At 52.4% G+C, this 24,381-nt stretch overlaps 2 protein-coding genes across 2 annotated transcripts in view; both read right to left on the reverse strand.

Annotated features, from left to right (window-relative positions):
- Ephb2 (EPH receptor B2) overlaps positions 1-20,502 on the reverse strand; it is a 120,510-nt gene extending 100,008 nt beyond the window's left edge. The window contains exon 1 of the mRNA XM_051171077.1: positions 20,490-20,502. Coding sequence (XP_051027034.1) covers positions 20,490-20,502 — 13 coding nt within the window. The remainder of the gene's footprint in view (positions 1-20,489) is intronic.
- A 212-nt stretch (positions 20,503-20,714) lies between these two features.
- Positions 20,715-24,381, reverse strand: part of LOC127211253 (ephrin type-B receptor 2-like) — a 67,880-nt gene continuing 64,213 nt past the window's right edge. Inside the window, exon 4 of the mRNA XM_051171079.1 lies at positions 20,715-21,509. Coding sequence (XP_051027036.1) covers positions 20,715-21,509 — 795 coding nt within the window. The remainder of the gene's footprint in view (positions 21,510-24,381) is intronic.

Below are 24,381 nucleotides of genomic sequence, written 5' to 3' on the forward strand. Positions count from 1 at the left end.
GGAGAAGTGTGGGAAGCCAGCTGGGTTCCAGCTGGGATCTGCCAGTCACTATATGGTTTCCCCAGCCTCAGTTTCCTCACTCACACAGGGAGGTAGGGAAGAACTGCTATGTTGGAGCTTGGCAGGCAATTCCTGTGGAAGCAGGCTTCTCAGAAGAGCGGCCCTGCCCAGCCGCCTCTTGCTCCCCATGCATACAAATGGGCTGGCTTCCCACCCCAGGCAGCCGCTTCCCTCTTTTGTCTTCTCTGTCTTCTCACACCAGGCTCAGCCTCAGAAGCACCTGCAGCCCACACAGCAGGCATGCACATGCTACTGAGCCCTTCTCCACTCGTGTGTGTGTGTGTGTGTGTGTGTGTGTGTGTGTATGTGTGTGAATGCACACACAGATGCATGCACCTGTCTGGTTCTCACTCACCAGACCCCTACCAGACAGAATCCTATCACCCTCCCAACACGCTCCAAAGATCGGTGACCCCCTGGGACTGAGGTGGCTAGGAAGAGAGAGGCTGCTCCCTGTGTCTGATCCCCTCCAGCTGGCTGGTCTGGGTGGTCGAGAGAGCTGGAGGGAGGGGCAGAGGGTGAGCATCTGGGCCAGCCTCTTTGACAGCAGGAAGGGAGGGGAAGCCTTGACAGGAGGGCTCAAGTGAGCTGTCAGAAAAGGGGAGGGCAGGAGTGTCCACCTTGAGGAGTTCTGTGGGAGGTTGAGGGGACACTGTACCCCATACCTACTCTGGATCTGTGGTCCTTGGTCCATCTATTCAAGGAGAGGTTGGGTACAAATGGGGACAGGTACCTGAGAACCCAGGGTTGTTTCAAATCAACAGGCCAGACCCCATGTGGCCATCATGGGGCTGAAACAACAGGGGGCAATGTCAGTTCCAAAGGAGAATAGGCTTGGGTGCGCTCTCTTGCACTCTCTCTCTCTCTCTCTCTCTCTCTCTCTCTCTCTCTCTCTCACACACACACACACACACACACACACACACACACACACACACACACACACACACACACACACACACACACACACACACACACACGTCTTTCTCTGAGGGAGTGGTGAAGACAGGGGCAGATTCTAAGTTGGGCCAGGGCCAGGTCTCAGCTGGATCCCACTAGCTAGCTACATCAACCATTGCCCCCATGACCATGTGACCCCATCACCTCCAGCATCCCTGAGGAACGCAGGCCTTGAGAGCCCCTTTGGACTTCCTTAGTGGCTACTTAGACATTAGCAGGCTTGCAGGACACTGGGAATGGACTCTTCCCTCATACTTAGCAACTTGTAAAAGTAAGAAACAAAACAGCGGGACTTGGTTACAGGACAAAGGACGGGGACCTGAGTGGTCTGGCTGGCCATATGAGAAGACGTAAACCCTGCAAGGTCAGTTAACGATAACTAACCAGAGATGCCCCCACTGGAGGCCTGAGCCAACGGATTTCTGGTGTGTCTCTGTGTGTGGTGTAGGGGGTTGCTTTCCTCTATCGCTGTCCATTTTGTTTTTTGAGATGAGGTTTCTCACTCAACTTGGAGCTTGCTATTTCCGCTAGGCTGCCCGCCAGGTGAGCCCCAGGGATCTTCCTGTCTCCGCCTCTCCAGTAACCAGGAGTGGGGGGTTGGGTGGGGTGGATTACAGACTTGCGCCCCACATGCAGATTTTTAATCCGAGAGCTGTGGACACAAACTTAGGTCCCCATGGGTGATGGTTAGTTTCAACTGTCAGCTGGACACAACCTAGAATCAACTGGAAAGAGAGTTGCAAGGCAGGGGCTGCCTAGATCAAGCTGACTGGTTAGCATGATTGTGGAGAACTGTCTTGGTTATATTAATTGAGGGGGGAAGAGTCACATGGACAGCACCATTTCTGGGTCCTGGGGTCCTGGACCGTATAGAGAGCATTAGGCTGCTCTCTGACTGCGGATGTGACTGGCTACTTCAGGTTCCTGCTACCTTTCACTTCCGTGTTCTAATGGGCCATACCCTGGAATGACAAGCTGAAGCACACCCCTTTGAGCCTAAGCTATTTAAAAAAAAAAAAAGATTTATTTATTTATTATTACACATACAGTGTTCTGCCTACATGTACATACACCTGCAGGCCAGAAGAGGGTATCAGATCACATTATAGATGCTTGTGAGCCACCATGTGGTTGCTGGGAATTGAACTCAGGATCTCTAGAAGAGCAGACAGCGCTCTTAACCACTGAGCCATCTCTCCAGCCTGAGTCTAAACTATTTTTGTCAGAGTGTTAGCTCATAGCAACAGGAAATAAACTAGGACTTCATGCTGCCTGGCAAGCATGTTACCGACTGAGCCGTCTTGCCAGCCAAAGACTTCAGGGATAGTTTAAAATATGTGTTGGCATGGTCGCTGCCCCCCACACTTCCGAGGGTATGTGCTCTCTTTTTTTTTTTTTTAATGGATTTGTTTATTTATTTATATACAGTACTCTGCATGTACACCTGCAGGCCAGAAGAGGGCGTTATATCACATTATAGATGGTTGTGAGCCACCGGTTGCTAGGAACTGAACTCAGAACCTCTGGAAGAGCAGTCAGTGCTCTTAACCTCTGAGTCATCTCTCCAGCCTGAGGGTATGTGCTCTTGTGCTCTGTGGTAAACCAGGGGATTGAGGGGAGTCCAGAACAAGATCCCTTCAAAGAGTGAGTCTCATTTGCCTGGTCCTTGGCCTCTTGGTCTGTCCCTTTGACCTCAGGGCCCACTGGCCTTCAAGCAGGGCTTCCCAGGGTGTTCCTAGGTAGGGTGGATGGGTCAGTCCTCCCTTCATTTCTGCATGGGACTGTCTGTGAGAGTGGAGTCCACAGCAGCTTCTTCCTTCCTCCTCAGGGCCTCTGCTGAACACTGCGCATGTCCTGGGGGGCCTAGGTGCTTGGCCTGCTCCAGTTCCCATGCACCTCACACTGGGCCCTCCAGGCCCACCTCCCACTACCGTGGCAGATAAGATAACAAGAGACAGAGGAGGAGGCCCCTGGTCAGGGCACAGAGGGGACTGGAACTGAACTGAGCTGGGACTGTCAGCAAACACTCAGCATACAGGCAGCAAGGAGAGCACAGGTCTGCTCCCTAACCCCTGCTTGGCTCCAGAGCATGGATGCTTTATGTTGTTACCACAGCTCTCCCATGGCCCTGGCCTGCTCGAGTAGGCAAGCAGCTCCTTAGAGTCTCAGGGATGACAGGAAGGAGCTGGGCAGACTGGGAGAGTACAGATGGAGGAATGACGGCATGTCAGGGAGGCAGAAAGGAGACAGTCAGGAGCCCTTTAGGGGAAATACCCCAAGAGAAGATGAGGAAAAGAGAGGGGAGCAGAGGGCCTGAGAGGAGGGGGGAGGAGTCAGACAGAATGGAAAGGGTGTGTATAGACAGGTTCCTTGTACAGGACTAGGAAGGCTTGAGAAGCCTGGCCTGGAAAGGTCAGGGTGGGGTGGGGTGTGTGGAAGGATGGAAGGTGAGAGGGGACAGGAGGAGAAGCAAGTCTTAGGAGCCAGCTGGGAATAAGGCTAAGAGTGAATGGGTGGGCCTGGGCACCAGGAGGATTTCAGTGTATGAGTGGGGTGTGAGCTTGGGCCTGAGCAGGTGAGGGCAGGATGGCAAGGTGTCTGTTCTCAGCCTTAAGAATTGAGTGTCAGGCTTGTTTTATATGGAATATATCTTGCTCTCACAGGGTAGGAGTGATATAAATACTCTGGGGGGGGGAGAAGGGGAGAATTGGTGGATTCCATCCATCCATCCATCCATCCATCCATCTGTCCATCCATCCACCTACTCATCCAGCCATCTGTCTGTCCACTCTCTACCCACAGATCACCTCCTTTTTGTAGGGATGCACTGATGATCTCCCCGCAGACCCAGCACACGGGCAGGTCCTGTCCTGAGCATGAGCGTGGCTCTATGAAGTAACGTTCTAGTGTTTGTTCACCTGTAGGATGGGGTGTAATCCCGTCACACTGGGCTTGTCGGAAGACCAGACGGCATGCTAGAACAGGGCTGACTCTGCAGCCACACGGTGGCTTCCTCCCCACTGTCCCACCCTTTGGTGACTCTTATTTCTCTACTTAAGACCCTGAGTGTTCAAAGGCTGCCAACACAGCCAGGCCTTGTGGGTGGCCACAGCTGTGCAGCCTGCTGGGGCAATGGGCTGGGTGAGCCCTGCCCAACCTTGGCAGCTGTGGAATGAGCACAGAGGGGCATGTACCCATCCCAGATACCCCACACCTGCCCTGTCCCCAAGCCTTGAATACCCAGGCTATTTCTGCTTGTCTGCCAGGTCTCGGCTCAGACACCCTTTCCTCCAAGAAGACCTCAGAGCTGTCCCGTGTTGGATGTGGTCCAGCTTGGTTTTCACTCTCCTCCATCCACACACACACCCCATCCTCACTTCACTGGGGTCTCCTTGTCTCTCCCACATGAGGCCCTGAAGGCAGAGGCCAGGTTGGATCTGTGCAGGGCCTGGCACACTGTAGGGCGTTTGCTGGGCCCTGGGACTGAGCAGCTGGCAAGGTCCTCTTCAGTGCTGCTCGCCTTGAGGAATCACATCCATTTATGTCCACCCCTGAAGCCAGCATCAGGACTGACCTCTGGGAGGATATATCCAGGGGACTGGGGCTGAGTCTAGGGACACAAGGGTAGGAATTAGGGAGACAGGATGAGAAAGACCAGCTCTGCCAGGTGCTGCCCTTGTGTCCTTGAGGCAGATCTTTCTCACCTGGAAGCCTCGGGGGGGGGGGGGCGGTTCTGAGCTGTGGGCTTGGAAGAAGACAACTTTCTACCCAGGTGACTGGGGAGGGCCTGGACTTCGGTTTAGGCTGCTGGCTGTACTGTTAGCGGAAGGAAGTCTATTGCTGGGAGCCCCTCCTCAAGACATAACCAATCAATGCCCACAAACCGTCCTCAGCAGGAATTCTTGCTTCCCCTTCATCCCCCACCACACCGTGAACCGCCCTGAGCGCGCCTGCCAGCTCCACTACCCCAGCTCAAATCAGGAACCAAATAACTCTTATCTCCAGCAGGTTTTCATGCCCCTTATACGTGGAGGTGGCCCGTTCCCCTCCAAGGCTAGCCTGTCTCCAGACCTTTCCTTCCCCAAAACTGGACTTCGGGTCCCCACCCCCACCCCCACCCCCATGGGGCCCCTTCCTCTATTCTCCTTCGGGACGTGACATTCACCAGCGTCACTTCTGGTCTCATCTGCGGAGCGCCCCACCCCCGGCAGCTAATCCCCACAAAGCCCGGTGCTGGGCCCAGCATGACAAGCAGGCCCTAGCCGCCCGCGGCTCGGCCGAGCGTGCTCGCAGGGGCCGAGGCGGGATTCGGCGCGGCTGTCACTCTCGCCTTCCGCGCCTCTAATTGGATTCGCAACACGCAGAGGTCAGCAGAAACGCTATGGAGAGGAGAATCAAAGGGAAGGGGCGTCCGGATATAAAGAGAGGCATTCTTCCCGGGCCACAAAGACGGCAGCCCGTGGGGGCGGAGGGGACCCCCGAGAGGGGCTACCCATCTGGAGGGGGAAGGGGAAGGGACGCTCAGGGACCTGTTTCTCCTGCACCTCCCATGACTGGCTTGGGTCTTGGGCTTGGTCACCATCCTTCCCGCAGGGTAGCGGCTGGATGGCATTCAGGGCCTGCTGCAGGCGGGGGCTCGGGGTGGGGTGTGAGCAGTTTTGCAATGTGGGTTTTGGGGAAGCTCAGTAGTCACCCACATAGGACCCTGGCTTTCCATCAGATGCAGCGTGCCCTCCCAGGGCTGGAGGTCTCAGTTTCCTTGTTGGTGGAATAGGATGCTACCAGCTGCTACTGGCTGGTGGTGTGCTGCTGCAAAGGACCCTCAGCAGGGGCAGTTAATGCATGCTCACCCTTCCCAACAGGCCCAAGCCTGTACAGAGCCTCTCTCTACAGAAAGAAAAATGATTTTGTTCATTCCACCAAGGTGAACTGTCCCCAGTCTGGGCAGAGCCGACTGCCACCCTGAGCCTTTTTAGCTTATGGGAACCCCAAAGGTCAGTAAGTGTAAGGAAATGAGCAAAGATACATACTAGAAAAGGTTTGCATGTGGACTGGAGCCTATGTACACTCCTATACATAAGCAGGTTTTGTGTGTATGTGTATATGGGCGTGTGCGCGTGCACACACACACACACACACACACACACACACACACACACACACACAGCCAACAGTGGCTCCAAGCAGCCTGGCACCAGCCTCGCTGCAAAGCAGGCCTTGTTTGCTTTAAGAACGTTGCCTGCACAGACTACGGCTCATGAAAGAGACAAGAGGAGGAACTCAAAGGGAATTTCTAAGAGACAGAAAATCAATGGCCCTGACATCCTGGCCCCTAAAAGTGTCTCTCTCTCACACACACATGCATGCACACATATACCCCATTCTGTGTGCGCACACAGACACAAATATCCGCTTTATGTCTGGCTTGATATAATGTGCACACAGACCCAGGAAGAAGCAAAGATCTTGTCAGAGGATGTGCATCTGTGCCAACACACACCTCCCAGTGCCTGTGCGTACACAGTGGCAGCACACACACAAGGACCCTGACAGCACCCTATGAAGGATGGACATACACGCTTATGGGTACAGAAGACATGCTTCTACCCATACATGTCTGGCTAACTCAGCAATCACAGATGTGCTCCTTCCTATACACTGGTGTGCAGGGGAAAGAAAGCCAGGCAGACACAAGAGCACACAAATTCAAGAGTTGTCATGGCTCACAGTGAGCTCAATAGAGTCACCCACACAGGCAAGGGCCAGTGAGCAGCCTGTCTCTGGCATTCACAGGCACACTTATGGAGCCAGGGACGATCCATATTTATTTAAAGATCCTGGGGTAGTGGACAGGATTTACATATGCGTACACAAACATGCTCCCAGAAGGCCTAGCGCATAGGTATGCATAAGGGGGCTCCTCTGTACTGACCTGGGTCTCCAGGGAACTCCCCCAGACAGACACTTTTGACAGCAACGTGTATGGGAGGATGGCTAAGGGCCCCGGTTGCCAGGGAGACAGGCTGTGGGGCTTCAGGGGTTCCCAGAGCTCTTCGACCTGCCCAGGCAGTACAAAACGCCAGCTAGCACTCCTAGGTTTTTAGCTTGCCCCATTACACACGGAGCTGGTTTAAGAAAGATTTCCCCCCAAGGAGCTGGCATAACCCTGATGGGCACCAGTTGAGGTGTGCAAAGCCTACGGATCTCTTTCCAAAGGCTGACAGGAAGCTCAGGGACCAGAATCTGTGGGGGCTACACAGAGGGAAAAAATGCTCTGCAGAGTCCCTGAGTCCCACCCAGGCCACACCACATACTTCCATCTAACAACCAGAGTTGAAGAAACAGCCCTCTAGTAGATGTATAGCCTGGGGCAAGTCCTCTGTTTTCTCTAAGCAACGGGGTGGTGAGGACTGAAGTGTAAGTTACTGGGGTGTCTGTGTCACCCTATTGCCTTTGCCTACTCTGCCAGGCCTTTCCCACTGTCTGAGTCCCAGGTGTCTGAGTGTAGAGGGGGTGCTCACTGCTTCCCCGATGGCCCCTCGAGGACTATGAACACCAGGCAGAATCAGGGGCTACTAGTAATTAGTATCCAAGAGTCATTCCAAGGGTGGAGACGCTGAGTTCAAGGGATGAGCTGAGAGGCACAAGTGCTTTGCCAGGGTCCCAGCTCAAGGAGTGCAGGGCCCAGATTGCACCTAGGTACCCTGACTCTGAGCTGCTCCTGGGGCACCCACTAAGAGCACCCTGACTGGAGAACACAAGGCCATGGCACAGGTACACATGGCCCCTGCTGCATACCAGGCTTGCTTGCAATTGAGGGGACACCGTCAGCTGAGGGGACAATGTCAGCACACGTCTCCCTGATATGTGCACACCACTGTGCTTTCTAGAAACTTGGCCAGGGTCCACCTGCATGTTCCTCCCTGGTGCAACACCACCATCCTCCTGTCTTCTGATCTCACCAAACACTTTTTAAAGTTGCTGTTTATTTATGAGGTGGGGGTGGGGGCATGTGCATGCCACAGTGCAAGTGTGGAAGTCATTTCCCCCTGTCTTTCTTGTTGGGGCAGGGTCTCTCTTATTGCTTCAGCAGCATGCTGTAGGCTGTGCTTAGCCACAATCAGCATGGATTCCAGGTGTTAACTTAGGTCACCAGGCTTACCCAGCTGGCCATGGCATGTGTGTGCACACATACACAGAGACAGACACAGACACACACATGTACATGCCCCCCCACAGACACACAGACACAGACACATACACAAACTCACATACATGTACTCTCACACACACACATGCCCATGCCCAGAAACACAGACAGACAGACAGGCAGACAGGTACACACACACATACACACACACATGCACACACACACACACACATATACAGACTCACATACATATACTCACCCATACATGCCCATGCACAGAGACACAGACAGATGGAGAGACAGACAGACAGACAGACAGACACACACACACCTATAAGGTAAAGTAGAGGACAATTGGTGAGGACACCTGAGATCTCTGACCTCCATCCACACATGAATGTGTACTCACACATGAACAAGTACACACATACAAATAAGAAAACACATAGAACATGTGGCTATCTGAACAAAGAGTACTCCTTGCAGAATAAACGGGTGGGCGAGGAGGCATTGAAGGAGAAGGGACAAAGCTCCCAGGGCTCCCAGGGCCACTTTAGGACACTGGCATAGCCTCCTTTCTAGATGAGAAGCCTTGGGTACACTGAGCAGATAGTGAGGGGTTTGGGGGACCCTCGGGCTGACATGGAGGACGGATTGACAGCGAGGTGGGGGCAGGCAGATTGCTGGGATAGGCTGAACTTCAGCAAAGATGATGGAGCTGGACAGAACTGGATGTTGGGCCCAGGGAGAAGAGGTCAAGGGCTTGGCTCTGGGACTTCAAAGAAGCAGTGGTGGTCGGGAGCGTCAGGGACCTGCTATGAATCACGGAGAGATGCGGGAGGAGCCCTAGGGGAGAAGGGTCCTGCTGGCACCTGCTGGACTGGCCTCATGGGCATGCCCAGTGGCCTCCACAGCCAATTGCCTCAATGGGATGAGAGAGAAATGCCTGCCCCAGGTGGGTCCTGTGGAGGACGGGAGACGTCACAGGCTATCACTGGAGCTTCAGAATGGAGCCCCTTGGAGACTCCACCTTAGTTCCAGCTCTGGCCGTCACTGGTGGTGAAACCTGGGACAACTCACTGTCATATGCTAAACTTCTGACAAAGGTGAATAATACCCCTTTCTTTCTCAGAGCTGCCAAGACTGACATGAGATAATTGTAAAATTTTGTTTTTGTTTTTGTTTTTTTAACTAGCGATGAAGCTACAGAGATATTTCTGCTCCTGCAGGATGAGCAATTTCTGACTTCTCCTGCAGGAGCTATGTGACTTTGGACCGGATGCTTAACTTATCTGAGCCTTCAAATCTTCCTCTGCCATCGTCTGCCTTACCACGGGTAAAGGATTCAGTAAAACTTGATGTATTGTGGACTGGAGAGGTGGCCTAGCATTTACAAGCACTGGCTGCTCTTCCAGGGGATCTGGGTTTGATTTCCAGCACCCATATGGCAGTTCATAACCATCTGTAACTTCAGTTCCACAGGATCCAGCGCCCTCTTCTGGTTTCCACAAGCACTACAGTCATACAGGGCACAAACATACATGCAGGCACAACTATACACAGGAAATAAACACATTTTTAAAATCATCAATTTGTGTGTGTGTGTGTGTGTGTGCGCGCGCCAGACCAAGGGCTGGATACACACCGAGCACATGACTAGTGTGTGTTAACTTCTGCCAGGGCCTTCCATCTGCACCTCACAAGTAGAATCCATGAAAGACACAGACATGGGAAGACCATGGGATGGAGAGTCTGGGCTCTGACAGTCCAAGCCGGGTTAGAACTCAGTCCTGCCTCATCCTTCCAAGTGCTAGAGTCACAAACGCGCTTCACTGTGCCTACCTTCCGAAGCCATTTGTCTCCTTGGGCCTACGTGCTTACAAGCTACACAGCTAGGGAGCAGGATAGCTGCCTCGGTTCCCATGGTATAGGGACGTGGGACAAAAGAACAAGAGACGGAAGAGCCCATGCGGTATTAGATGTGAGTAGCTGTGGTCTTCTCATCGGCCTGCGGGTGGGATGGACAGACATACTACCACGGCCAGGAAATACCCCTGTGATCACAATATCCCCGATGAGATGGGGTTTGGCTGAGCAGCATGGCCCAGGGATGCTAGAGTCTAGGTGTCTCCAGTCCAGCGCATCCTTCAAGGGGAACCACAGGTCAGTTCAGTTGACTTGGGGAGGATAAACCATAGACTGCTAACTCTACCTTTAGGCCCTCACAAAGCCATATGGCCTCTGGGCATGAGAAGCCCCACCCAGCTGGGGACAGCCTTCCCCCCACCCAGTCATAGTCCAAAGCCTCCTTGGGCCTTGGAGGAGTTCTGGGATCCTTCTCCCTTGGGAGGGGTCACAATGGAGTGGGGTGCTCTCTGCTGGATACTGTACCCATGACAAGATGCTAGGAACACCCGGCCAGGGAGGCTGCCTGCTGAGTTTGTGTCCTAGCTCTGACCTCACAAAGTGTCCAGCAATTTGGCTTTGGTTTTCCTCTGTCTCTATAATGGCAAATGCAACCACGTGGGCATCATTAAGATCAAAGCATCTCATAGGGTAAGGCTTGATGACTCAGAAAGCCCCCCCAGGATCTGCTGCAGCCAGGCGGGTGTCAGTAAATAAACACAGCACACACAGGACAGGGATATGTGTGATCACAGCGGAGAAAAGCCACTGGGCAGGCACAGGGAGAAATTCTTACCAGGATCCCAGCAGGCTCTGCCCCTGGAAGGCAGTGAGCCTGGTGAGCCATACTTCCATGCAGCGAGCCTCAAACAGATCTAGTTGGTATCTGGGAGCTTTTGTGCATCTGCTAACAAGGAGCTAACAGTATAGTATGTTGCCAGGTAGATTGGGGGGTGAGGAAAGGAACTCCCACAAATCTCAAGTCTCTCTTTTTAAAAATCACATTTACTTAATAACGTCTTGTGTGTGTATGCATGTACCTGGGCTCACATGCCATGACACGTGTGTGGGAGTCAGAGCTCAACTTGTGGGAGTCTGTTCTCTCCTTCCACCATGTGGGTCCTGGGGATTGAACTCAGGTCCTTGGTGTTGGTGGCAAGCGCCTTTACCGCACTGAGCCTTCTTGTTCACCCATTTCAAGTCTCTAACGGGCTGTGTAGCTTTGGGCAACTCTATTTCCTCTCTGGGCAGCAGTTCCTTCTATGAGGTTTAAAGTTCATATCTGGAGGCTTGGGGTGGAAGGATGAGGAGAAACAGTAGGGATAGAACCTAAAGACAAAGGCTCTAGGGAGGGGGCACCCCCACAGGGTAGGGCAGAGGCCAGCGCAGGCCAGTGGGCCCTGAGCCAGCTGCTGCAGAGCAATGAAAATCTCTTAACCACACAGCATTGTTAACGGCTCCCAAATCCTGTTGTACCACAGGCTTAGAAAGGCTTAAACTGTTAAATGCATAAACTTCCTCAATAAACGGGGCCTCTCGCGCCAGATCCTGGGCCAGGCCAGATGAAAAGGCAGTGGGCCGGAGGGAAGGGAATGTCTCCAGCAGTTTATGAGCCTGCTGGAGTGTAGAGGAGGCAGCCTGGCCCAAACCTGTCACCCCGATGCTGTCTGGGTCAGGGGCAGCTGTCTAAGGTGGAAAGGATGACAGAACATGGCGCCAAGGCTGGCCAGCCTAAGCCAATGCTCACCCCTTCGTAGCTATGCCATCTTGGACAGCTGCACAAGTTCTCTGAGACTCAGATTCTTTTTTTTTTTTTTTTTTAATTGATGTATCCCATAGGGAGGTGGGGGGAGAGGGTGGGGGGGGGAGAGGGATCAGTGAGAAGATGTGGGAGGTCATGAGATCATAGCTTTGAGGCTGTGGCCTCTATGGGGTCCCATGGCTGCCCTGTCTCTGCTTCTGAAGCTGGTGAGAAGCTTAAGAAGGGGTCTGGACAGGACAGAGACATTGGGTACTTATAGGTACTGCCATTAAGTAGCTTCTCTGTCTATAGGGCCAACCAAGGTGGGGTGGGGGGGGTGGCGCGTCTCTGAGGTCTTACCACTACCTGGAATGCTTCCTCTCCCACCCCTGGGATCATTTCCACCCATCACTCTTGGGATTGAAAGCAGTGGTGCATGGCCCACCATGGTCTCCTCCACCTAGGAGTCCTCCTGTTTGCTCTTCTTCCGGAAGTCCCTCATCCTAAATCCTTTAGCCCAACCCTAGCACTCACTTATCCAACTGTTTCCCCAACGGGGAGCTCCTGGGTAATGGCGGTGGGTGGGTGGGTGGAGGGGAGGGGAGGGAGGGGCAGGCTCAACACCCCTGTTTCTCAGGTTAGAAAGCTGAAATCCTCCCCTTCACACCCTGCTGGCTGCTCTCCATGGAGTCTTGAGGGTGAAGGATCCACAACCAGGTAGATGGCACAGATCTCAGTTATAAAGGGGAGTGTGTGTGTGTCGCGGGGTGGGGGTGTGGAACAACAAGGAGATGGCCCGAGCATGAGGGCCTAAGTTAGGGCAACCAGCCAGGTAAGGTGGCTTGTGTCCACAAATCTCAGTGCTGGGGGCAGCAAGACAGGAAGATCCTTAGGCTTGTGGGCCAGACAGTCCATAGTCCGGCCAATCACCTGAGAAACACTGGCTCCAAAAATGAGGGAGAGAGCAGCTGAAGACACCATTGATCTCTGGGCTCCATATGTATGCACAAGTGTGCATGGGTGCCAGGACGGACACACACACACACACACACACACACACACACACACACACACACACACATGCACGCACCCTACAAAAAGAAGCTGGTATTCATTCGGGAGTGTGGAATGGTGGATGGGCTGGTGGAGCAGATAGTGGGCAGGAAGAAGGCGAGGATCTTGTCCAGTGGGTCAGAGAGAGAGAGGGGAGCCTGAACAGCCTTCGAACACTAGCCAGGATCCCTGCCCACTCTGATCCATGCAGCACCCCCTCCCCCATTCCCAAAGGCTGGGCTGTGTGGTCCTGGTTTGAGCCGAGCCTGGAGGCCTACAGAGGGTCACCCATGACCCTACCCTTCTTCCCTGAGCAGGGTGTCTCCTCTCCCACTAGCATTCCAACCCCACCCCATCTTCCCAGCCAACTAGTGCTTGGGGCTCCTGCCTCCCTCCTACGCACCCTTAGACTTGACCAGGCTCCACCTCCAGACACTTTTGGGCCACTGGTCAGTCTCTGAGGGAAGGGCTCAGGCTGAGAGCAGATTTGGAAGGAAATCATCCCAAGGGTCGGCAGAGGATTCCTGATCCCCCAGCCCCCACCCCTCCACCTCTTCTCTCCCTTTGCTAGAGAAGCATAGGATTCTGGGAGTAAAACAGAAAACAAAGCCACAGCTCTAACAGCCCTGCCAGTGAGCACGCACACAGACAAGCAGGGCGGCAACTGCCAGGAGGTGGCCAGGGCCAAGAACCCCACAGGCTCACCTGGCAATGCATGTCCAAAGCTCTAAGAAGAGACCCTGCCCGGGGGGCTTCCCAGCTCTGTGCCAGGGGCATCTCCTAAACAAATGCAGTCAGCGGAGCCAGCAAAATTCCCCCAGCTCAAGAATAAGGTGTGTGCGGTGCAACCAGCCAGCTATTCCCCCCCCCCCCCCAATAGAGTGTTAGTACAATGGTAACTGCTCATTTGTACCTCAGAACTCCACCTACAATGAACACGCCCTCAACAAACTCTTGGGCTGGGAGCATTGTCTCAGAGGCTGAAGGCCCTGGTTCAACTCTTATCTGAGCAGTTTTAGTTTCAGCAGGAGTTCCTCTCTTTCTCTCTCTCTCTCTCTCTCTCTCTGTCTCTGTATGTGTCTCTCTGTCTCTCTCTCTGTCTCTCTCTGTGTGTGTTTCTTTCTCTGTCTCTCCCCCCCCTTTCTTTCTCTCTCTCAAAAAACCAGTGAGGGTGTGATGGCAAAAGTCTGTAATCCCAGCATTCTGGCAGCGAAAGCAAGAGGCTCAGGGGTTCAAGGTCACCCTCAACTACCTAAAGAATTTGAGGCCAGCCTGAGACCTTGTCTTAAAAGACAAAAACAAACAAGCAGAGAAGAAAACAGCCAGATAATTAAGTTAAATATTAATGATATGAGTTGTGTGGCACACACCTGTAATATTTACACTCTGGAGGCTACAGTGGGATGATTTACTGGGAGTCTGAGGGTAGCCTGGGTTGCATGTATTTACAATGTGTAAATACCTGCCCATATATCTGGAAGGCTCTCCTCCAATAGCGAGGGCCTTCCCTAGTGAGAGATCATGGAAAGATTTCATTTTTTCCTCTTTGTTTATCTGTAATTTCTAAGATTCTACAAATAACCTGGAGTGTTTCTGTGATGAAAAAAGTTATTGTTTCCTCAAAATCAAAAGCTCATCAGTGGGGGAAAAAAATCAACACACAAGACAGTGTTTATTTGTAGAGTCCCTAGTCTTAGCCCCTGAGACTGCTAGGCACTGGCTCTGTACTGCAAAGCTAGCTCCAGCCCTTTTGTGAACCAGTTTTGCAGAAGATAGAAACAAAGACCAGTGGCTTGACCAAGGTCACAGGGTTAGAGAGAAGTTTGAAAGAAGGGCTCTAAAGCCAAGGTCAAGGAGAGGCCAGGCTCTGGGAGGGGCAGGGCTGGGTAGGGCAGGGTGTGAGGCAAGAAGGCCACACTGCTAATAATCGGGAGTCTTGGCTGGAGTCAACCAATCAGCACTTGTGTGCAGCTTCCTTGTACTGGGGAGCAACTGTCCACCCTGCTCACAGGGGGTCTGCTCAACCATCTACTGTCATCTAACTGGGTAAGGGCTAAGGTGGGGAAGGGAAGGTGAAAGGAAATTGGGGGACAGAGATAGCTCAGAGAAACCCAAGGCAGGACACTTTACAACCAAACTGGTAATACGCCGAAAGTCAGAGACAGACCCATGGCCTTGGGTGGGAACCAGTGAGGAACACCTGCTAGGGATCCCAGGATGGAACCCTGGGGAAAGGGAGGGGGTCCAGGGGGTTCCCACCTTGTAGATATATACAGCGGTGGGGCAGATCCGACACACAATACATCAGGAAGAGACAACACCTGAGGTGTGTTCAACCTGGGGCCCACAGATCGCAGTGCCCCAGGATAGCTGTGAATATGCCTGAACACAAAATAATAAACTTACTTAAAACACCATATAATTTTTTTTGAGTTTTTTTTTTTTCTTAACTTAATTGGACCGTTTAACATTATAGATGACTACACTGTATCATGATGTTAATAGATTGGACAGACCAGCCCACCAGCTGGCAGTGGCATCGAGAGAAGGAAGCCATGCTTTGGCCCCTAGCCCGTGGGCAGAGCAGTCCATGACCCTGGAGTCTTTAGTCACTTAGTCCCCTCCACCCTCTCTGCACACCTGCCCACCACTCCCTCAAGCATCACTTCCTCCTGGAAGTCCGCTAAGATTCTGGGGCAGAAAGCATGCCTTCCTCTCAGTGCCTCAAGGCACTTCTTGGATGGAGCTCATCCCAGGCAGGACTACGCTTAGCATACTATTCTTTGTGGAACTCACTTTGTAGACCAGGCTGGCCTCAAACACACAGAGATCCACCTGCCTCTGCCTCCCAAGTGCTGCTGGGATTAAAGGCGTGCGCCACCATGCTGGTCGACTCACACTTGGATCTTAAAACTCCTGATCCCTCTCCCGCCTCCTCCTGAGTGTGGATTAGATCTGTGCCCCACTAAGATCAGTGATAGGGACCCAACCCAGGACTTAGTGCACACTAGGTAAGCACTCTATCAAATGAGCAATATCCCCAGTCCTCAACCGCCAAGTTTCTGTGGTACCCTCAGTTTGAGATGGTTTTCCTGGGTTGTCTTGGGAAGGCCCCCAGCACTTCAAACAATGTCTTTTTTCAAGAAGCCTTTCTTCTTGGGGCAGATGCTTTTTGGCTCTCTACCATCATCTGGGATATCCTCTGCATTCTTTGCAGACTGTGACTTGTCCATTTATTCATTAACCTTTCCTTTTCCTCTTTCCCCCATCTTCCTATGAAGACTAAGGTCTGGAAAGATGTTAAGGGTCTAAACACTGTTGTGGTCTGTGTAGCTCACTTCTGCATGGCCCAGATGACTGGTGACTGGTATACAGATGCTTCACAGTAGCACTTACCCACCATATATATATATGGTATACAGGGAGTACTCAATATCTAACGGTAGAATGGCTGGTTTCCCCACCATGTTCTGCATATGATACCTTCAAGAAAAAAAGTGAACCTATTTAGCCCTTAGTTTTATTTTATTTTTTAAAAAATATTTATTTATTTTATTTTATATATATGAGTGTTCTGTCTTCACACACACCAGAAGAGAAAGTCACCCCATTACAGATAGTTGTGAGCCACCATATGGTTGCTGGGAATTGAACTCAGGACATCTGAAAGTGCAGTCAGTGCTCTTAACCTCTGAGCCATCTCTCCAGCCCAAGCCCTTAGTTTTATAAGGCACTCACTGCATAGAGCATTAGATTCCCTTTGTTAGGTGCCATGTACCCTGGGGCAATGGCCATTCCTCATGAGAACCAACCTATTGCCCACTGACCAGGAAGACAACATCCTGCCTTATTGTCTCAAATCAATGTCAGAAAAAAGAGGGAAAGACTCCCCCACCCCTGCCCATCACCCCTGCCCATCAGATCATGTTTGGCTGATAGGAGCATCTCGTCTAAGTCCTCTCTGGTTCAATTGAGGCTCTTGGGATGGGGCTAAGTTTGTGCTCATCTTCTCGGCCTTCAGCAGCCCAGCCCTGTGTGCTACTCTCTTGCCTGTCTGAGCTGTCTTACGACAGAATCAACAAGGCTTCGCGCCTCAGAGCCACGTGACCAGGGGAGACTGGAGCCAAACCCCAGCACCTGTGTTTTCAGCAATTTGCCAGCTGTTTCTAGACCACAGGAAAAGCCAACAATCCTTGAAGTAAAGAATGAGGGAACACTGCCTCATCACTCCAATGTAAGCCATGGTGCCAATCTTATTGTGCCACAGGTGGCAGCCGCACCTGGGTATCTCCCAGGCACAGCGGCCAGGCCAGGCTGGGCCAGGGCTGGGTCCGGGTATACTGTCAAGTCAGAAAAAGAAGGTGGGGAGGGGGGCTTGGGGGGCATGCCCTCATCTGCACTTTCACTGCTTGAAAGGAAAACTATGACCTTGACCTTGACCCAAGGAACCTGCATTTGGCCAACATGATCTAATATTTTTTTTTTATTTTGTATTTGTTGTTTTGTTTTTGTTTGTTTTATTTTTGTTCTATTTTGAGACAAGGTCTCCCTACATAGCCCTGGCTGTCTTGGAAATCACTATGTAGTCTAGGCTGGCCATGTACTCACAGAGATCCTCCTGCCTCATCCTCCTGAGTGCTGGGATTAAAGTCGTGGGCCACCGTGCATAGTTGGCCACATGCTCTAATATGAATCTGTTGCAGGCCTTCAAAACCCAGATTTCTGTGAACCACTCCCTGGGCTGTAGGTGATTCAGGACTCACTTTGAATGACAGGTGATAGGAGGTTAAGTTGGCTTGGGTGGGGGCCAGGGGGGCATGGCTCAGTGCTTGCCTTGCAAGCATGAAGATCAGAGTTCAATCCCCAAAAGTAATGTAAAAAGTCTGGGTTTGGTGGTGCAAGTTTGTAGTCCTAGTGCAGGGAAGTGGAGACAGGAGGATTCCTGGGACTCACCGGCTGACCAGCCTAACCTAATTGGCCAGCTCCAGGCCAGCAGGAGATCCTTTCTGATAATACCTGAGCTTGTGAACAGTCATGCACACACATCTGCATTGGCTGGCGCACGCGCACGTGCGCGCACACACACACACACACACACACAACTAGCTTTGTTTTGGGTCCTCTCTCTGAGTGAGTCCATGTGCATGTGAGAGGCTGGGTGACAACCTCAGGCAGGATCAAGGTAGAAGACCCCTCTCTGGAGAGTTCAGGATGACTCTAGTGGCAGTCAGAGGTCACAGCTGGACCACTTCTGCCCCTGAGAAACCACTTGGCGATCACCCGCTAGCTGTAGCCTACTAAGTCCTGGGCGGTTCTGCTAAGCAGCTGTCGATAAATGAAAGTGTCTCCTTGGCCGAGTACCCTCAGAGGACAGTTCCATCCATATTCCCCGTGAACCCTTTAATCCTGGCTAGACCAGCCAGTCCTGCAATGGGCCCAGTTGGCTCGTACCCATGCAGATCCATCGCTTGGAAGTTTTGGATCCCATAGCCAACATAAATCTCTTCCCAGACTGAGCTCTGACGTCATCGCCTCTGATACATCTCCTGTCATTTCCTGTACCCTCCTGTACCCACCTGTGCTGCCGCAGCATAAGCAGTTCCAACGAAACCAAGCGCTGGGCTTCCGCCTCCAGCCTTTGTTTCATAACAGCTCCGTACCCTTCCAGAACTGTGAGCCCCAGGGGGTGGGGCTGAAGCTGCACTCCTTCTGTATCCCCTGAGGCTCAGCACAAGGTCTGATACAACACAGGCCTTGGGAGAGTTTGATGAATGAATAAACAGCCATAGGTGTCTGGTTTGAAGGTTCTGCATCCCTGCCCCCATGTCATCGTACAAGGCTGTGTTCTTTCCAAGGATGTAAAATTGAACTTGTGGGCTGGGGATATAGCTCAGTGGCAGAGGGCTTGCCTAGCATATGTGAGATCCTGGCTCAACTTTAAAACCTTAAAAGTAAGCAATTACAATTAAAATAAAAGAAAATAATACAGCAGGGGGCTGGAGGAATGACACCGTGGTTGAGAGTACCGGTTGCAGCTGGGCGGGGTGGCGCACGCCTGTAATCCCAGCACTCTGCGAGGCAGAGGCAGGTGGATCTCTGTGAGTTCGAGGCCAGCCTGGTCTATAAAGTGAGTCCAGGACAGCCAAGGCTACACAGAGAAACCCTATCTTGAAAAAAAAAAAAAAAAAAAAAAGAAAAAGTATTGTCCTCTTTTGGCTTCTTTGGGCATTAGGCATACATATAGTGCACAGACATACATACAGCCAAACCACTCATACACACAAAGAGAAACAACAACACCACAGAATGTGCTGCTTTCCATGAGAAACTGGTCCTTTCCCCCAAATTTCCGCATTTCTTTTCCTGGGAAGTGGAAGTTACCAGGAAGCCATGACTCCTTCCTTTGACATGTCTTTAAGCCCCATCACTGTCTTCGGGACGCTCCATTGCCTGTGCCCTATGTCCCTTAGCACTGTGACACACCAGCACACACAGTGACCATCTCTGAGACTGCTGTGGCTGCTTCCCTAGAAACCCAGGCCTCTGTCCTACTCAAGACCCTCCAGGAGCAAGAGAACCATACCTAGGTGGGTGTGGTGGCACACGCCTTTAATCCCAGTACTCAGACAGATCTCTTGAGTTCCAGGCCAGCCTGGTCTTTAGAGAGATCAGACAGTGAGAGCTATACACAGAAAAACCAAGGAGTGGGTCACTGCCAACCAGTGTCAAGAGGCTGGAGGGAGGAGCTTAGAACGGGTGGATTTTATCAGAGAATCCTATTTCCATCTCCAGGGAAACACCCCCTGGTTTTTACACAGTCTAAACTCTCAGCCCGGCATTTGGGGCATCCCAGCACCCCGACATAACCTTGTATTCCGGTGGGAAATGACACAGTGAGCTCCAATCTCCTATATAAGCACCATCGAGCACAGCTCGGCCAGCCTTGCTCACACCATCACATTTAGTGGACATCCGTTGTGTACTTCCTGTGCCAGAATCAATGATAATCATTTTACATGTCTTAAGCTCTTGACTCTCCACACAACCCTATGAAAGACAGCTTTCCACTTGGCCCAGGTCATTGGGATAGTAAGGGGAAGGGATGCCACTAGAAGCAGGTTTTAACCACCTTTGCAGCCTTCCTGCTACCCTGAGGCACCTCCTGCAAACTTCTTACACTTTCAAATCGCCTTCATGATAATCTCATATCTCCTGATAACTGTGTGACCTTCCTGAGCCTCAATTTCCTTCTTAGAAAACAGCACTTGCCTTCAACTATCTCATGTGAGTTGTGTCCTATATGTGTTTGGCACATGGTAAAAACAGTTCACAGTGAAGCTTTGTGGGCCAACTTGGCCATTGGAGTGAGCAGAGCAGTAAGGTGTGGCCTGATCCAGGTACTGGGACCTATTTGCAATCTAGTACACTCTCCCTTTCCATTTGGTGTGATGACAGCAATATTCTAAACAGTGGCTCCTCCGACACTCAGCTCGAAGGGGGAGACAACTCAGACTGATCCTACACGGCCGCGTGGCACGGAGGAGAAATGAGCATTATTGTCTTGTCGCTTCAGCGTAGCCTGGCCTATACTGACCCAGAACAACCTCCGTGGAGGCTTACATGTAAAAGTCATTCGTCGCGACTTCTTTTCTTAAACCCAAAACCCCATCATTTCCATAAATGAACAAAGAATAAGCACCATTTACCATACGGAGTAATCACACAACAATTATAGCAAGGCCCCTGCATCCTCTTACTTCCTAGAACATCAATACTTGCTCTTTGAACATAAACCATTGTCCAGGAAGTGCTAACTAAAGGGGCTTGGACGTCCACCTTTGTCAGTCATAGCACAGCTGTCCGGCCTGGGCCGCAGGCAAACCTTACTCCTTGCGGGGCCCCGCCCCACGGTGAGGCCCCGCCCCACGGCGAGGCCCCGCCCCACTGCTCCTTACCTCGGCAGACCGTGCCATTCTCCACAGCCTCGAAGCCCGCCTTGCACATGCAGCGGCCGATAGGCACCAGCCACTCGCCGTCCCCATTACAGTAGAGTTTGATAGGCACATCGACTTCCTCAGCATTGGCGATGCAGCTGCCCCGAGCAGCCACCAGCGATGTGCTCTCAGCCCCCGAAAGTGTCTCCTGGAAGATGGCACCATTCTGGATGACTCGGGGACACTTCCGGTAGAAGACACGCACAGCGATGAGGGACATACAGCCACCGTAGTCCTGGAAAGCCAGGTAGAAGCCATTGCGAGACACGGGACCAAAGCTCCGCACCTCGGTGTTGATTTTCATGACGCGGCCACCTAGGTCCACCTGGGAGAAGCTCTCATCGGCCGCAATGGTGTCCACCTTCACCCACGGATTCTCCATCCAGTTTGGAAAGGTCTTGGTGGCTAGGTCAAAGTCAGCCTCATAGTAGTAGAGGTTGAAGGTCTCCTTGCAGGAGCCGGGCACGCTGGGAATGCTGCTACAGTCACGCACCGAGAACTTCATCTCTACGTGGATGCGGTGGGCGCCGCGGCGCCGGATGAATTTGGTCCGCAGCCAGTTGTTCTGGCTTGACTCAAAGACATTGCACACCTGGTAGGTGCGGATAGTGTTCATGTTCTCGTCGTAGCCGCTCACCTCTTCCCACTGCGGGTGAAACACTAGTCAGATGGGGGAGTTGGTACTTAGCCACTGGCAAGAACGCTGCCTGAATTGGGGCGGAGGGGATACAGACTCTGCCTTGGGGAACACTCTATTCTGATGATGGAGGAGACCCGGCTTTGATGAGAAATTCCCAATCTGTAAGCGCCACACCAATCTGACGGTTAGAGGTCTCGGTATTCCCTTGTCCTCGTGGGGTACATGGCTCTGACTGTCATGGGTTCACTATCTAACAAAGGATCAAAGACCTTGGGCTTAGGAGGAGATGCAGCTGGCAGGGACTTGGAAGGGAGGGGAACACTTTCTGATGCAAGGAGACATCACAGAGCAGGGACTGTCTGATGGAGGGCACGGAGCTTCTGCTCCATGCCCCCTCCCCACCCCGAGAGTTCCCCATCTTTGCTTCGTGGAAACTCCCAATCTGATGGAGGAAGATGGCCCAGGGTGATAGGAAGCCAGGGTCTTCACTCAGGACAGCAACTTCCCTCTGGGACTTACATTGACTGAGATCTCCTCTGAGAACTGGTACTTCCTGGTACCCGGAAAGAACTAACTGCCCTTTCTGTCAGGGGAAGGTGGCCCCTCCTAAGCCACAACTAGTGAGAGAAACCCTCTAAGTCTGCAATGTTGTGGGTGTGGGGAGGCTGGATTGCCTGAGGGCAGATAGAGAGAACACAGGGCCCTGTGACACTTCTGCAGGCTGAGCTCATCTCCATCCCCATAGCTGAGCCTCGGTGCACCTCTGTACCTCTCTCAAGTGCCCTCTGTTAACATTTCCCTCTGTGGTGCTGAGGATAAAACTGGGGACATGAGCACGCTCCACAAGCACTCTCCACTGAGCTACACTACCAGTCCTCAAACACCCTTGATACTCCAGGCCTGTGACAGCAGCTGTCCACAGCCTCCGGGGTGTTTGTGTTCACGGACCCTCCCTGGGGACAAGGAAGTCCTTGGTCTGGTCTCCCCCAATGGATTAGAGTGCCTACTGAAGGCAGCGTCCTTCTCTTCCTCTGTGCCCGTTAGGGTGGGGCTGGTCCTCCCACCCAGGCCAGGCCTGAGGCTACTGGCTTCACAGTGTTTTGATTCTTGTCACACATGGGGACGGGAACTCCATTTTGCAGAAGAGAGATGAGACCAAACAGGTGAGGCCACTTGCTTCAAGTCACAGAGTCTTGGTCCCGGTCACAGGCTTGCCTACCTTGCCCTAGGACAAGCACTGCTAACTTGTTGCATGAGCTTGGGCAGTTCCTCTCATGTCCGTGGGCGCCTTGATTTCCCCTTCTGCTAAATGTGACTGTGGGACTGGCAGGTGATCATGGAGAGGTCAGTGGCTAACCATGCTGTGCCGGGGGGGGGGGGGGGGGGGGGGCGGGCTTGAAGACAGCAAAGTGCATACTGGGAAGCCAGAGTCAGAGCTGCCTGGCCTGGCCTCTACCCCAGTGGCGACTCTGAAGCTCCCCTACATCACATTTCATTTTTTTTTCTTTTCTTTTTCTTTTTGGTGGCACCATGTGACAAAGTCAGCCCCTTGTTACAACCGCTGCTCTTCCTCAGAACTTAATTAGAACACTTAATTAGAGCACTCTGCCTTTCTCCCCTCTCTCTAATTAACATGCGGAGGCCCTGCAGCCCAAACACCCCAAATAATTGCGTCCGGGGGCCCTGCAGCCCAGCCTGGCCTCATTACTGGCAGGGTGGGGCTGCGGGGGCCCAGCAGCCTTCGCAGATGGAAAATTGGTGACAAGAAAGAGCTACAGAAAGAAGCCTGACCCTGGAGCCCTGCCTATTGAGAGTGAGGCTTTGGAGGGGTGGGGGCTATGGTTACCTAGGGCTGCAGCTGAGTCCCCTTGGAAGACTGGAGTGGGAAGTGGGGTGGGGGCGCGATGGGCTGTAGAGTCCAGAGCCTCCACAGAGACCATGGGAGAGGTGGAATATTAAAACTGATGGCGGAGACGATGATGGTGATAGCTACTATAGCTGCTCTCTATTGGGGGCCAAGCCATGCCAGCCTTTGCATTAGATGTTGTGAGGACACCTTACTACAACAGTGGGGAAACCCGCCATTTCACAGGTGAAGAAACCAGAGTCAGAGAGGCAAAGGGGCTACCCATGGTCTCAGCTGATAGGTGGAACTGGGGCAATACTAAGGAGAGAGAGAAGGGCCATCTAGTCTCATCTCTCAGGATACCAGGGACACAGACATAGGCTCAGATCCTACCCAAGGGATGCAATAAGAACTCGGGGATGGGCCGTGGCTGGAGCTCAGTCGCTGGAGTGCTTGCCTAGCATGCGCAAGACCCTGGGTTCCATGGCCAGCACTGAACAGACCTGGTCATGGTGGTCCATACCTGTAATCACAGTATCCAAAGAGTAGAGGCAGGAGGATCAGAATGTCATCTTTACTTACACAGCTAGTTTGCAGCTAGCCTGTGATACATAGGACCCTTTCTAAATCATAAAAGAGCCCAGAGATGTACACGCTGGGGATCCTTGTCTTATGGGGATCCAAAGTTGGGGTGGTGGAGGACTTGGTGCCTGATCCAAACCTGAGCCCCAGTTGGGGGCTACATCTCAGTGGTAGAATATTTGTATGAGGCCCTAGGTGTGATCCCCAAGCACCAAAAAACCAAACCACAACAAAGCAACCTCGAGCCCCTTCATTAGGAGCTATCAGGTCCTGGCAGGCAGCTATCTCTCTCTCTCTGAATTTCAGTGTTGGAGATGGCATATAAAAGGTGCTTGGTGTGGTCTCTGACCCAGAACAGAATCTCAAGCGGTTTATACTTCCCTCTTCTGAAATGGGCACCATGTGAGTGTCTGTTTCTCAGCATCCCCCAGGGAATTCTACAGGATAAAG

This window comes from Acomys russatus, chromosome 29, assembly GCF_903995435.1.
Source record: "Acomys russatus chromosome 29, mAcoRus1.1, whole genome shotgun sequence".
Classification (NCBI taxonomy): domain Eukaryota; kingdom Metazoa; phylum Chordata; class Mammalia; order Rodentia; family Muridae; genus Acomys; species Acomys russatus.